At 41.6% G+C, this 13,602-nt stretch overlaps 1 protein-coding gene across 10 annotated transcripts in view; it reads right to left on the reverse strand.

Moving 5' to 3' along the window:
* The window catches only part of RNF8 (ring finger protein 8), a 39,481-nt gene that overhangs the window by 17,023 nt on the left and 8,856 nt on the right, over window positions 1–13,602 (reverse strand). For 4 of the 10 annotated variants that reach the window (XM_065544093.1, XM_005553125.4, XM_045390798.2 and 1 more), the window contains 3 exons: window positions 6,715–7,452; window positions 4,342–4,404; window positions 551–640 (listed from right to left, as the gene is read on the reverse strand). In XM_065544093.1, the coding sequence (XP_065400165.1) occupies window positions 551–640; window positions 4,342–4,404; window positions 6,715–7,452 (891 nt within the window). Of the gene's footprint in view, window positions 1–550; window positions 641–2,770; window positions 3,745–4,078; window positions 4,405–6,714; window positions 7,453–13,602 lie in introns of those variants that run through there. The other 6 variants (XM_074038181.1, XM_005553126.4, XM_045390799.2 and 3 more) reach the window with 2 other exon arrangements.

Raw genomic sequence — 13,602 nt, forward strand, 5'->3', positions numbered from 1 at the left:
CTCCTGGGATGGGGGTGTGGGCAAATACCCCATCCAATGAACCATAGCCCACACAGCTCCCTACTGTGTTCTCACATTCAGGCCACTTCACTCACTTAGATTACCAGTCTGGCCCTGGTGGGCATTTAAGTTTATAACCCCTAATTCAAGAGTTCTCCTGATTTGACATAGGAAGGAATTGCATTAAGTAATTCACTTTACTTTATGTAATTCAAATTACATAGTTCAGGAGGAACTATTTCTTGACTACAATATTCCTCAGTCTGTATCAGTGACACACCCTGAAGGAGTACCCACCATAGACAAAGGACTAGAATGCAGGATGCAAGTGCCTTATTCCTAGCATTTTGCTTCTGAACAAGGGAAGGAAATAGATGTTGTCTGACAGGCAGAATCTTCTATAGACCTCTATAATCTTATAGATTATTTCCCCAGAGGCAAGGAGCAGCCATGATTTCTCTCTTCATTCTCCATAGCAACCCTTACACTGTTGAAAATGCTGAGTTGCATGCACTAACCAAATTCTAAACTTCCATCTTCTTTCCAGTACCTTGGTCTGCTCTAATTCTTTGTTCTTGGCTTGAATGATTGCTTCAAAGTCCTTCTTGCTGCGATTTAGCTCTTCCATTAGAGCCCAATGCTGCAAAAACATAGCAGATACATACTCAGGATGAACTACAATGCATCCTTCCTTTTAGCCACAAACATGCCTGTTCTCTTCCTCTAGTTAGTGACTTTGGTTCAGGGATCGATAAAATGGCAATTTCAAAATAATACCTTTATTCCATTGGGCTATGTTACCCACCTGCTGCTTTTTTCAGGGGAGAGGGCAGTTAGGGAAGGAGGCCACCGAATGTACTGGGGCCTCTAAAACTAACCCATCATTGGTGGACATCCATGTCAACTGAAGAACTTTCATGCGTCCCAGAGTCTGCTTCTATAGGTTTGGCTTGGAGCCCAGAAATGTGCTTTTTTTTTTTTTTTTTTAAAGCCACCCAAGTGATTCTGGGAACAGTATTTAAGAACTAGTAAGTAATTACAAGCTATTCAGAACTGGAAGCTGCTTTTATGAAATAATCAGGAGGAAATGGGAATCAGTGGAATTAAATAGTCATTTTTATTGAAATTAAAAAGATCTTTAACCTATTTATTCTACAAATCACACACTACATGCTCATAAGATAATGCTGCCTGAACCCTGCCAGTGTCTTCTGGAAGAAGGCACACCCAGGAACTAACAGCTCATTCACTGTGGCTAAATGCCTATGCTGAATGTCAAGAGGTTCCACATACATGAAACATAATTTATGAGCACTCCCATGCTTAAGTATAGCTTATACTTTAGAATCTCACCTCAAATTCTTTTAAAAAAGAAGCTGGAGTAAAGGTAAGTATTTTTGAAAAGATATTATTCAAGAACCAAATTTTAAAATGTGTGATCTCATGACAAAAAAAAAAAAGCAGTTATATCAGAAGGCCTGGGTCTTCAACTTGACTCACTAATTCGAGATGTGCATTTTAACCTTCTCATCTATAAAATGGGAAAATACGGCCGGGCGTGGTGGCTCATAATACCTGTAATCCCAGCACTTTGGGAGGCTATGCTGAGTGGATCACTTGAGCTCAGGAGTTTGAGACCAGCCTGGGCAACATTGTGAAACTCCATCTCTACCAAAAACACAAAAAATTTGTCGGGAATGCTGGCACGTGCCTATGGTTCCAGTTACTCAGGAGGCTGCAGTGGGAGGATCACTTGAGCCCAGGAGGTGGAGACTGTAGTGAGCTGAGATTGCACTGCTGCACTCCAGCCTGGGTGACAGAACAAGACACTGTCTCAAAATAAAAATAAAAATAAAAGGAAATGGGAAAATAGGTGCTCCCTCCTACCTCAGTGTTAAGAAAATAAAATAATAGGTATGAAAAGCAGTCAGAGAAGTTTTTTGAGCTGTATATAAATGCATCTTTTTATTTTCTTTTCCACTCAAAGCAAAGACTGGCAGACTGCTTAGGGCAGTGAAGAAGGTCTGGACCCATTTCTAACTATAGTCAAATTCCCTGAGAACTTATGAATCACTGGGTTTAAAAAGATGTGGTCGTTTTTTGGAGACTGGAGAGGAAGGTATTATGTGATTTAAATAGAAAATCAGTTATAAAACACCATTATAAAAGCAGTTTTTTAATAAACTATAAAGAACAGCTTTCAAAAGGATCAGCATGGTGGAACAAAAAACCGCCACTGCATGAGTGGCATGTCCCCCAGGCATGATGGTATAGAACCATGACCTAAAAATATCACTTTTTTTTTTTTTTTGAGATGGAGTCTTGTTGCCCAGGCTGGAGTGCAATGGCACCATCTCGGCTCACTACAACCTCCACCTCCTGGGTTCAAGCGATTCTCCTGCCTTAGCCTCCTGAGTAGCTGGGATTACAGACATGCATCACCACGCCCGGCTAATTTTGTTTTTGTTTTTTTTTTTTTTTTTTTTGAGGCGGAGTCTGGCTCTCTTGCCTAGGCTGGAGTGCAGTGGTCGGATCTCAGCTCACTGCAAGCTCCGCCTCCTGGGTTCACGCCATTCTCCTGCCTCAGCCTCCCGAGTACCTGGGACTACAGGCGCCCGCCACCTCGCCCAGCTAGTTTTTTGTATTTTTTAGTAGAGACGGGGTTTCACCGTGTTAGCCAGGATGGTCTCGATCTCCTGACCTCGTGATCCGCCCGTCTCGGCCTCCCAAAGTGCTGGGATTACAGGCTTGAGCCACCGCGCCCGGCCAATTTTGTATTTTTAGTAGAGACAGGGTTTCTCCATGTTGGTCAGGCTGGTCTTGAACTCCCTACCTCTGGTGATCCACCCGCCTTGGCCTCCCAAAGTGCTAGGATTACAGGCTTGAGCCACCGCGCCTGGTCGAAAAGTATCACATTTTAAGCTAATAAATGTATGGCCAAGTATCCCACGCAAAATGATAGTGTGCTTTCCTGTCTCCGGAGGGGGTACAGGGTACTCAGTGATCCCTCAGGGATTTCCAACTAGCAGAACCACATTCTTTTTCCATTTCAAAACAATGTCTGAATATTAACTTAATAATGCTCCAAATGGGAAACATGCCTACTCTCCCACCCTAGAAAATAAACAAGCTCAAAAAATAAAATTCTAAAAAGATTGAATTAATTTTCATCTAATTCTTTCCAAAGCTGTTTGTGAAACCCTCAAGGAGATCAAGGTAGGCACCCTGTCGTGCTTACAATACAATATGACTGTTAGCACTGTAAGGTTGGGAAGTAGGTTTACGATAAAAGGATAAATTCCCCTGAACAAATTCCTATGCGATTTGCTCACTCTCTCCAATGAGATCTGAACCATCCTGACTAAATGGAACTACTAATCATAATACATAAAAGATAGAAGACAAAGTAGGTTTTAAAGATGCAAAGGAGCACACACAAAAAATAATCAAATAAGAGTAGTTAGGTTAAATTAAATAAATTACAGGTAATCTTTTAGGAGAATTTTAGTCCTGTTGAGCTTTACTTTTTCAATAAATTGATATGTTTTGTTGATTGTTAAACTGCACATTCTCAACCTGGCCTAAAATGCTTAACTGGAACATTCTCGAATTGTTTCTGGTTGGCTACAGCTCAGGGACATTGTGGTAACAGAGGCCTTCACGGGCCTGGTGGCCAAGTCATATCTCACATTTTCCCTCTGCTGCCCTCACCTTTCTGGAAGTGGAGCCACTTCCCCAGAGAGCCTCTTTTTTTTTTTTTTTTTTTTTTTTTTTTTTTTTTTTTTTTGAGACAGAGTCTCGCTTAGTCGCCCAGGCTGGAGTGCAATGGCACCATCTCGGCTCACTGCAAGCTCCGCCTCCCGGGTTCACGCCATTCTCCTGCCTCAGCCTCCCGAGTAGCTGGGACTACAGGCGCCCGCCGCCTCGCCCGGCTAATTTTTTGCATTTTTAGTAGAGACGGGGTTTCACAGTGTTAGCCAGGATGGTCTCGATCTCCTGACCTTGTGATCCGCCCGCCTCGGCCTCCCAAAGTGCTGGGATTACAGGCGTGAGCCACCGCGCCCGGCCCCCAGAGAGCCTCTTAACTGCTAATGCTCCATTCCATCTTCACCAGAGCAACTTCAGATCAGATGAAAATCTAAGTTTTCATGCTGAGGTCTGGCATGTTTGTAAGGCTCCAAATCTCTGATCTGATGGTATGAGCAGCTGCAACCTGCTCTGTTTACAGACTGGAGATACCAGAGGTATGCACTAAGCAGCAGAGGCAGTCAATGGTCATGTGATGCCTGGTTGCTCCCCACTCCACAGCCCACTATAATCTTAGTACTATGGCAAAGTTACCTCCTGCAGAGCCTGGGCCAGCTGTTGCTTTAGGTCCTCTTCTCCTTGTGCTATCTCCAAACCCTGCAAAGCCAAAACAAAATGGAAGGTTTCTCTGCAGGGAAAAGAAAAAAGGAACACAATCCAGCAACAAGCAGAGCAGACCAGCTAGTGTGAGCATCTGGAAACAACAGGGGTGAGGGAGCAGGTGGAAAATCTCCTGTTTTACTTCAAGCTGTTGGCAGTAAAGAATTTGAGCAGAGTTATCTGCTCAAATACTGCACACTTCAGGACTGTAAGCTTTAAGACACCAATTGGATTGTTCTGGAAATACTATGGCCTAACAGTCCAAGCCTCCTTCACGGACTAATGCCATGATACCCAAAAGGATGTAAACTGAGAACTTCTGAGCCCCCAAATAACTATAAACTCAGATGTAATACCCAATGCTGGCACTCACGATATCTAGCATGCTTCTTTTCCCTCTACTCTGGCCACCTTGTCTCTCATTCTGAGTCTTGACCACTTCAGTTTATATACTGCTCTTCCTCTCTCCTTGCCTGAGCTTGTATTTCCTCATCGGCCCCCTCCAATGTGGAAGCTTTCCAGGTTATCATTAACCTATTTTATCCAGCACCTTCCAAAAGAACTTCTGGGCCCTTCTGTCCTTAAGAATTACCTACCCATCTAATATGCCAACTGAAAATTGTTCTCTAATTTACTATATTGATTGAAAACTATTCTCTGATTATATCATGTGTATGATACATCTTGCCTCTTCAACAAGATAAATTCCTTAATGGTAAAAACCATTTGTTAAGCATCTTTATAACTGCCAGAATTCCCTAGTACCAGGGAATTTGAGTACTTAAAAAAAAAAAAAAAAAAAAAAAAAAAAAAGGTGTGAAGCAGCAAGGGTTTAATGAGCCTCTAAACAAATAGTGGGGGGGGGGGGGGTAGGATAAATCCCTAGGGCTTGGTGGGCAGAGGGAGATGCAGCTGATAAACAAGGGACTAGATACACTTCACTATGAGCAATATGTACACGACCTACTCATACCCAGAGAAATTATCCAAACTGATCCTTTTGCCTTTAACATTTTGGTTCAAAAAAAAGATTTTGCAGCTATACCTTGAGGCATGTCCAGAGCAGCCACAAATATTAATCAACAGTAACTTGTTCGTGAACATATTAGCCTTTACAGAGAGTTCTGTCCTAGTGAAGGTGTGATATACTAAACACGTAGACATAAACCACCCTCTACTAATTTCAAGAACTAGTCTAGGCTGGATAAGGGAAGCAAAAAGGTACATGTAAGGAAGCAGTGTATACTCTCAAAAGACCTATTTAATCCATGGCTTTTGCTAATACTACCAGTTCAAGGGGATGGCAGAGATTAGAATGAAATTTATAAATTGCTCAGAAATAAGCCAACACTACCTCTGGTTGTTCCTTACCCTGACCAACCCAAACAAAAAAGTTTATTCACTTTAGTTGTGACTGGTCCGTGTGAGTTCTAAGTCAACAATAGGGAATTCTTGACATTCAATATTATCTGAGCAACTGGGTGGGAGTAAAATGTGTGGTTCCTGCCAGATAGGAAATGACATTTTGAGCAAGGACAGGATCTGCTCTAGCCTAAAGCTTTGTGCAAGAGTTTGTCATTGAAGCAAATGACTCAGGGATGGAAACACATTTGGTCTTACCTTTACAAAGCTAAGATAGTCATTATTTTACCTTCCTACTATAAGCACTGTGGAAGGTGGTTTATCATTCAACCCAACAATGCAGTCATGGTGCATCTGTCCCATCACATGCTGGCTGCTCAAAACAGAAACAAAAACATTTTCTGCCTTTTTAGCCTCTCACCTCCTGGGTTAGCTACAGAGTTAACTAACCTTTATAGCTAACAAACTGTCAGGTACAAGGGCAGAGGAACCAGCTGACCTGTACCTGCCCTGGGACTAAGTGATTTGGCCTTGGCCACAGAGCAAAGATACGTAAGTCTTGAAGACAACTAATGATTTAATTGGACTATACTGTGGTTTTGCGGCATCTTGACCTTCACCTAACTTCCCCCTGAATTCATGTTGGTTCTGAGTTGCCTCAGCTTTGCATCCTGAGATGAGTTATGTCCTGGCTGGCTCTGCTGGTCACTTTACCCTATCTTGGCACCCCATCTCTGGCTCTTGATCTCATCAGCATGCTGACGCCTTAACCCTCTACTCAGTTCCCTTCCCTGATCTCAAAAGTTTACTGTTCCCATTCCATTTCTTGTCTTTGGTGCTCAGAATTTGGTACCTGGCCCAGAAACTGAGAACTCTGGCCAGAGGCTCATGAAGTGCCCGCCCCACTCCTGAAGACCACTCTTGCCCTTCCCTTCTGTGTGGTACCTGAAGATGCTGTTCCTCTTCCTGGAAAGTCTTCTCTAGTTGCTCCACTCTTGCCTGCTGCTGCGCCTGCTCTGCACACAGCTGGGACTGTAAGTCCTGCAGTTCCTGCTCCATTCGCACAATTTTCTTTGAGTTCCCCTTTTGGGTCTGCTTTTTCACATTCATAACGGCTTCATGTTTTTCTTGCATCTGTATTTTCAGCCTCAGAATCCTGGACATGGTCACCTTAAACATCTGTAAGCTTCTCTGAGATGCTGAAGAGTTTGAGGCTTTCTGCTCATGATGAACCTCTGTGACTATGGGGAAGCCAGGGTAAATGGGAGCCCCTGTGGTCTTCGTACTTGGCTCAAGGGCAGTCAACTTAGGATCCAAATTTTCAGAGGGTGTACTGGCCACTTCACCTTTCCCCTGTGATTTCACTGACTGACTAGATTCACAAGACACTTTATTTATTTTGGATTTCAAATTTGAGGGGCCTTCAGCTCCAGGACCTCCTAATTGATCCAAACTGAATTTCCTTTTAGTTCTCAATTCCTTATTTTTTTCTATCATCTGGTCATTCTTTGGGGAAAGACAAGGATATATTGTCTCCCAGTCTTCTTCAGTAACTTCATATTCATACTCTGCATTCTCCTTATTTTCCAGAGGCACTCCAAGTTGGATGTAGTCTCCCTGATGAATGGAATAGACCCTTAAAGGTTCCAGACGTGCTCTGTTCAGCCAAACACCATTTAGACTCTGGGGAAAGTGAAAGACAGAAGAAATAAGCTTCGTGATTTTCGTCTTCTTAATGGAACCTCTCTCCTGCTGCTGTAAAACCTTCTGCCTTTTCAGAAGGAAAACTCTTGATAACAAATAGAAAAGAAAGGTTCATAAACTACCATCCCTAGAAACAGCATTCGTTAAGCAGTGCTTTGGCTTTTTACCTATATTTCACATTCATGCGTCCACAGAGAACTGCCATATTAACAGGCAGGAATCACCTTATTATTGGTGGATAATTTACTCAAACACATGGAATAGCATTAAAGGAAACTGAAATTGGCTAGCTCCTATTGACCTAAACTGGAGCAACGTCCCAAAACTAGAAAAAATATTATTAGTGAAGAAAGCAGTAGTTAAGGATGAGGTCCATGAAGTAGGTTCAAATGCTATCTCTGGATGTGGTTCCTTAACACACTGGTAAACAAGCACGCACACATAAATAAAAAAAAAAGAGAGTACTAAATCCGGTACTGGGGTCAAATGGCAGATAGGATCTGAGCCAATTAATACCAACAGGGATATATGGGCAATACAGGATAATGGTTAAGAGCTGGAGCTCTGGACTCAGATGCGGGTTCATAGTCCGCATGGCATTTGACAATTCACTTAACCTCTCCATGCCTGTTTTGTCTGCAGAATAGGGATAGTACAGTACCTACCTCATACTGTTTCTGTGAGGAATGAATAAGATAATGCATGTGAATCACTTAGCACAATGACTCACATAGAATAAATGCTTAATAAATATTTACTGTCTGGGAGTGGTGGCTTACATCTGTAATCTCAGCACTTTGAGAGGCCGAGGTGTGTGGATTACTTGAGGCCAGGAGTTCAAGACCACCCTGGCCAACACAGTGAAACCCCCTCTCTACTAAAAATACAAAAATTAGCCAGGTGTGGTGGTAGATGCCTGTAATCCCAGCTACTTGGGAGGCCAAGGCATTAGAATTGCTAGAACCCAGGAGGCGGAGGTTGCTGTGAGCCGAGATTGTGTCACTGCACTCCAGTCTGGGTGACAGGGCGAGACTCTGTCTCCAAAATAAATAAAATAAAATAAACTTTTATGGTTTTAAAGAAGTCATAGTATCGAGGTTAAGAGCACAGATCCTGGAGTGAGACTGCCTGGGTTTGTAATGTGGCTCTATCACTTAGCAGCTGGGTGATTTTGGCCGGGTTTCTTGACCTCTTTATGGTCCAGTTACTGCATCAATAAAATGGAGGAAAATAAGTCTCCCCTTATGGTGTCTGTGCGGATTTAATGAGATAACATATGGCAATTATTTAGACAGTGCCTGGGCATCGTGTTACATAAGTGTTCACTACTATTACTATGCCTTGGTTCAACTGATTCATCAACAATCATTTCAATTCTATGCTCAATGTCATGCAAGGTAAATATATTGAGTGAAAAGACATGAAAACTTTCAGCAGCTGACTGTGGAAAAGACAACACAAGGGCACAAATAAGTAAATGTGGGATTAAATGGCATAGCCTATAAATGCAAAGGAATATCATGTGCAGCTGGGAGAGCTAAGGGATGCTAAATGGAGATGACAGGTCCTAAAATAGACTTGAAACAAAGGCAAGATTCAGAGTTGAAATATACTGGCGAGCATTTTAACCCATATCAAGGACTTAAGTTCAGGGGATAGGCCAGAGATGATGCTCACTTCTGAATTGGGACCAAGATTTATGTTTACACTGGCAACTATAGCTACCTACTTTCAGCTAGAAAAAATCCCCAGTCAACACAAATATGAGGGACAGGGGGCTTGACCACAAGGCACAGAGGGTAAAGGGCAAGTAGAGATCAGAGCTCAGCTCTGGTTTGGCATTAGGCTCTTGTTTCCAGTTTTATCTTCTATTACTTGGTTTACACAGAAAGAAAAGACTGGCATAGATACATACAGAAAGATTAGTCTTAACCCACTGGGCATCGGGTCTAACCTGGTTCATCTAGGAAACCTCCTCACACCCTTTCTACACAGCCTGAGAAACTGGGGAGTGATAAGTTTTACTGAATTTTGAAACAACATATGAGAAATAACAAATGAGAGGGATGGCGCCAGAACAATCTACTGAGAACAATTTTAGAGCAGGACAGTCAATTTTAGATTATATGCAGGAAAAAGGTATCAGAAAAAGTAATAAGACACAGAAGGCCACCTAATGCCAAAGTACAGAAATTTAAGGAAAGTCTCCAAAGCTAAGATAAGGTAAAATAAATAAATAAGATTACAGAGGCAGCCCACAGCTAAAGAGAATAAGAATCCCTCAGAAGCTGGGGCAAATTTTCACAATATGTTGCAGCCCTCCATTAGATCCTCTACATTAACCCATTGCCTTCAGAGCCCTTTTAAAAGCTGGAAAGTAAACTCAAAATTCTTCCATCACGTTTTGTCCTTGAATCCTTGTATATTTACCCATTCATCACTTCTTGGTGACATCTAGTGGTATAATTTAAACCAAAGCCCTGAGTCAGCTCTGTTCATGTAAGGAGACTAGAAAAGGACAAACATCCCATGGCTGTACAAGAACAATCAAGTACTGCTAGAGATGATCTCAAATACAATGGTTTAAATAATCATGCTCTGTTCAAGGCTTTCTTGATGTTGGTTTTCATAACTACCCACTTGAACAATGCTAGCAGCAGAAAACGATACCCAGGTCTGCCTGATGTCTCTTAGCCACCAGTGGGAAAAAGGTGGAATAATGCACATCCGCTTAGACAGGAATTACTTCACTAGATGCTCAATCTCTGCCCAGCTGCTTTTAAACAGTTTACTGAGGAAAGTGGAAACTCAAAACCAAAAGGCAATGTTTTCTTGGAGTGCTTTAGATAATTTATGTAGCTCAGTGGTTCTCAACCCTGGCTATACAGTAAAACCACCCGGGAAGGTTTAAAACAAAGAGCAGTGCCTGGGTTTCACCCTCAGAGTGAGTTAACTGGTCTGAGATAGGAACTAAGTATCAGTATTTTAAAAGTTACATTTATATACCAACACATACAGTTGTGTAACTATATCAAGATACAGTGCCCCTTGGTAGTCAACCTTTCCCACATTCCCAGGCAACTACTTATCTGTTCTCTTCCCTTTCCCAGAATGTAATACAAATGGAATCTTATTATCTACACTTTCGAGTCTTGCTTCTTTCACTTAGTGTAATGCCTCTGAGATTCATCTACCCTGTTGCATTATCAGCAGTTATATTTTATTGCTGAGTAATATTGAAGGTAGTATGGGTGGAGCACAGTTTATCCATTCCCTAGTTGTTTTTTTCCAGTTTTTGATGAATATTAATAAAGCCACTACAGGCAGGGCGTGGTGGCTCACGCCTGTAATCCTAGCACTTTGGGAAGCTGAGGCAGGTGGATCACCTAAGGTCAGGAGTTCAAGACCAGCCTGGTCAACATGGCGAAACCCCAACTCTACTAAAAATACAAAAATTAGCTGGGCGTGGTGCTGCACACCTGTAATCCAGCTACTCGGGAGGCTGAGGCAGGAGAATCGCTTGAACCCAGGAGGTGGAGGTTTTGGGGAGCCGAGATCGCGCCATTGCACTCCAGCCTGAGCGAAAAGAGCGAAACTCCATCTCAAAAAAATAAGTTAAAAAAAGAAAGCCACTAGAAACATTCACATACAAGTTTCTGTGAGAACATAAGCTTTCATTAATCTTGGGTAAATACCTAGAAATAGGATCATTGGACAAGTATATATTTGACTCTTAGAAACCACCAGTTTTTCAAAGTGGAGGTACCATTTTATATTCACACTTGAATGTTGAGGAGTTCCAGTTATTCTGCATGCTTGCCAGCACTTGATATCAAGTCTTATTTCAGCAATTGTATTATGTATCCTCAATATATTTTTTAAACTCTTTACTAAAGTAGAACATGCAAACATAAAAGTGCACGAACCGTAAACGTACCAACTAGATGAATAGTCACAAAATGAACCTCATAGCATAACTACCACGAGGTCAAAAACAAAACAAACCCCACATTATCAGCATCCCAGAAACCCTGTGTGCCTCCTAGTCAGTAGCCACCCTGGCAATAAGGTGACTACTATCTAGATTTAATAGCACATGTTAATTTTGCCTGGTTTTAAACATTGTATAAATGGCATCATATAATATGTGTTCTTTTGTGTCTGTCTTCTTTCACTCAATATTATGAGATTTATCCATGTTATTAGATATAGTAGTTCATTCATATACACTATAGTATAGTGTTTCAATATAAGATTATTCCACAATTTATCCATTCTACTGTTGATGGACATTTGGGCTGTTTCCCTGGGAGTGAAAATACTGTGTCAAAAGCTATATGTATGCTCAACTTTAATGAATAATGCCAAATAATTTCCCAAAGTAGCTGTACCAATTTACACTCCCAACAGAAGGGTAAGAGCATTCTATCGTTCCATATCCTTACCAATACCTGGCATCACTGGTCTTCAATTTTAGCCACTCTGGTGAATGTGTAGAGGTATTCCATTATGGTTTTAATTTAAATTCCCCAAATTATTAATGAGGTTGAACAACTTTTCATTGGATACAACCTTTTGTGAAGCGCTTGTCTCTTGCTCATTTTTAAATAGGGCATATCTGTCTTTTTCTTATTGGAGTTCTGCATATAACTCAGGATAAGCCCTTCATTGACTATAATATGTAGCAAACATCTTCCTCTGAGTGTGCCTTTTACTCTCTTAATGGTGTCTTCTGACGAATGAACGTTTTTATTGAACGATCATCAGTATTTTTAAAAAGTACCCCAGGTGAGAGCAAAAACTGGAAATGGAGTTGATAACCACTGCTCTAGTTGCTGAGGACCAGAAGCTGGACTGTCCCAAGCAGCAAAGATTGTTCACGTAAGAGTACACTCACCAGAGACTTCAAAGGCCAGATTCTGCAGAAGAACAATAGTAGGAATCACCAGGCAGCAGGTGAAAAGCAACAGGAGAGGAGGGTAAGAATGGGAAAGGCTCAAGTAAGACGTGACCGAACCTCTAAGGCATTTCATACTGTGACTTTAAAACAACCAATTTTCTGAAAGAGCTGGATACCAATACAAAGATGGCCATCTGAAGAGCTTATGAATTGACCAAAACCTACACAACTAGAACCATCCTCATACTGTGTGCAGAGTTAGCTGTCCTCCAAGGGTTTTTTTTCCTATATTTTAAGCCAATTTTAAACCAAAATAACATTTCTTGCAATTTTTGTATCCATACTTAAGCTCTCACTTTCTGGCCATTCCAGCAGATAAGAGAATGCAGCTCTGAGTTTTAACTTATTAGAAACACCTATCTCTTGAAAGAGACTTGGCAAATGACTTCAAACACAACCACAGCAATAATATCCTACAGCTGAAATTCAGGTCCCTATCAGCAGAAGAGGGCTGCCATGGCATCATGCCAGGAGGAAGCCAGAAAGGGGGCAACTGTAATCAAAAGAAAAGTGCAGAGGGGAGGGGGGATTTACTTGTAAGAATTGTTCCATCAAAACGCCCCAGTCCTAGCTTCTCTTAAAAATCAGTTATCTCACAATCACAGCTAAAAAGTTTAAACAGGTTGTTAAGAAACCTTTCCTTTCTATTGCCTGACTGAGACCTCAGAAGAATCACATGATAACAGCAACCCTAGAAGGAAGGGTACAAAGCAAACATTGGAGAGCGAGCCCGGAGCACAGTCATGATCTGATCTTGCACAGGCTGCCTATGTATCCCTGTGGTTGACATTTAAATAACACTACAGTTGATCAGCTGTTGGCTTCCCAACCTATGAAAATCTGCTAATCCCATAAGTGGATCACATCTACACTGCACATAATTAAGAAAAGCAGCAGCAGAAAACTCACCTCTATAATACTGTAATCCCAACTCTCATACAGCCTACGCTGATGAGGAAAACATCTTTTCCTAAGCTGTTTTGATATACACTATGACAGAGGCTTTAAAACCTTGCAGCTATATTTTAAATATGCATAATTAATTGTTTGATGTCATAAAGCCAGTATAGCAAATTGCTTACGTACTTTACTGGTATTTGCACAGGGCATAGCAGAGAAACTTAAGTCCTGGCTCATTATAGAGAAGGCCTTGGGCAAGGCAGTTTATC

Source organism: Macaca fascicularis, chromosome 4 (genome assembly GCF_037993035.2).
Source record: "Macaca fascicularis isolate 582-1 chromosome 4, T2T-MFA8v1.1".
Lineage (NCBI taxonomy): Eukaryota > Metazoa > Chordata > Mammalia > Primates > Cercopithecidae > Macaca > Macaca fascicularis.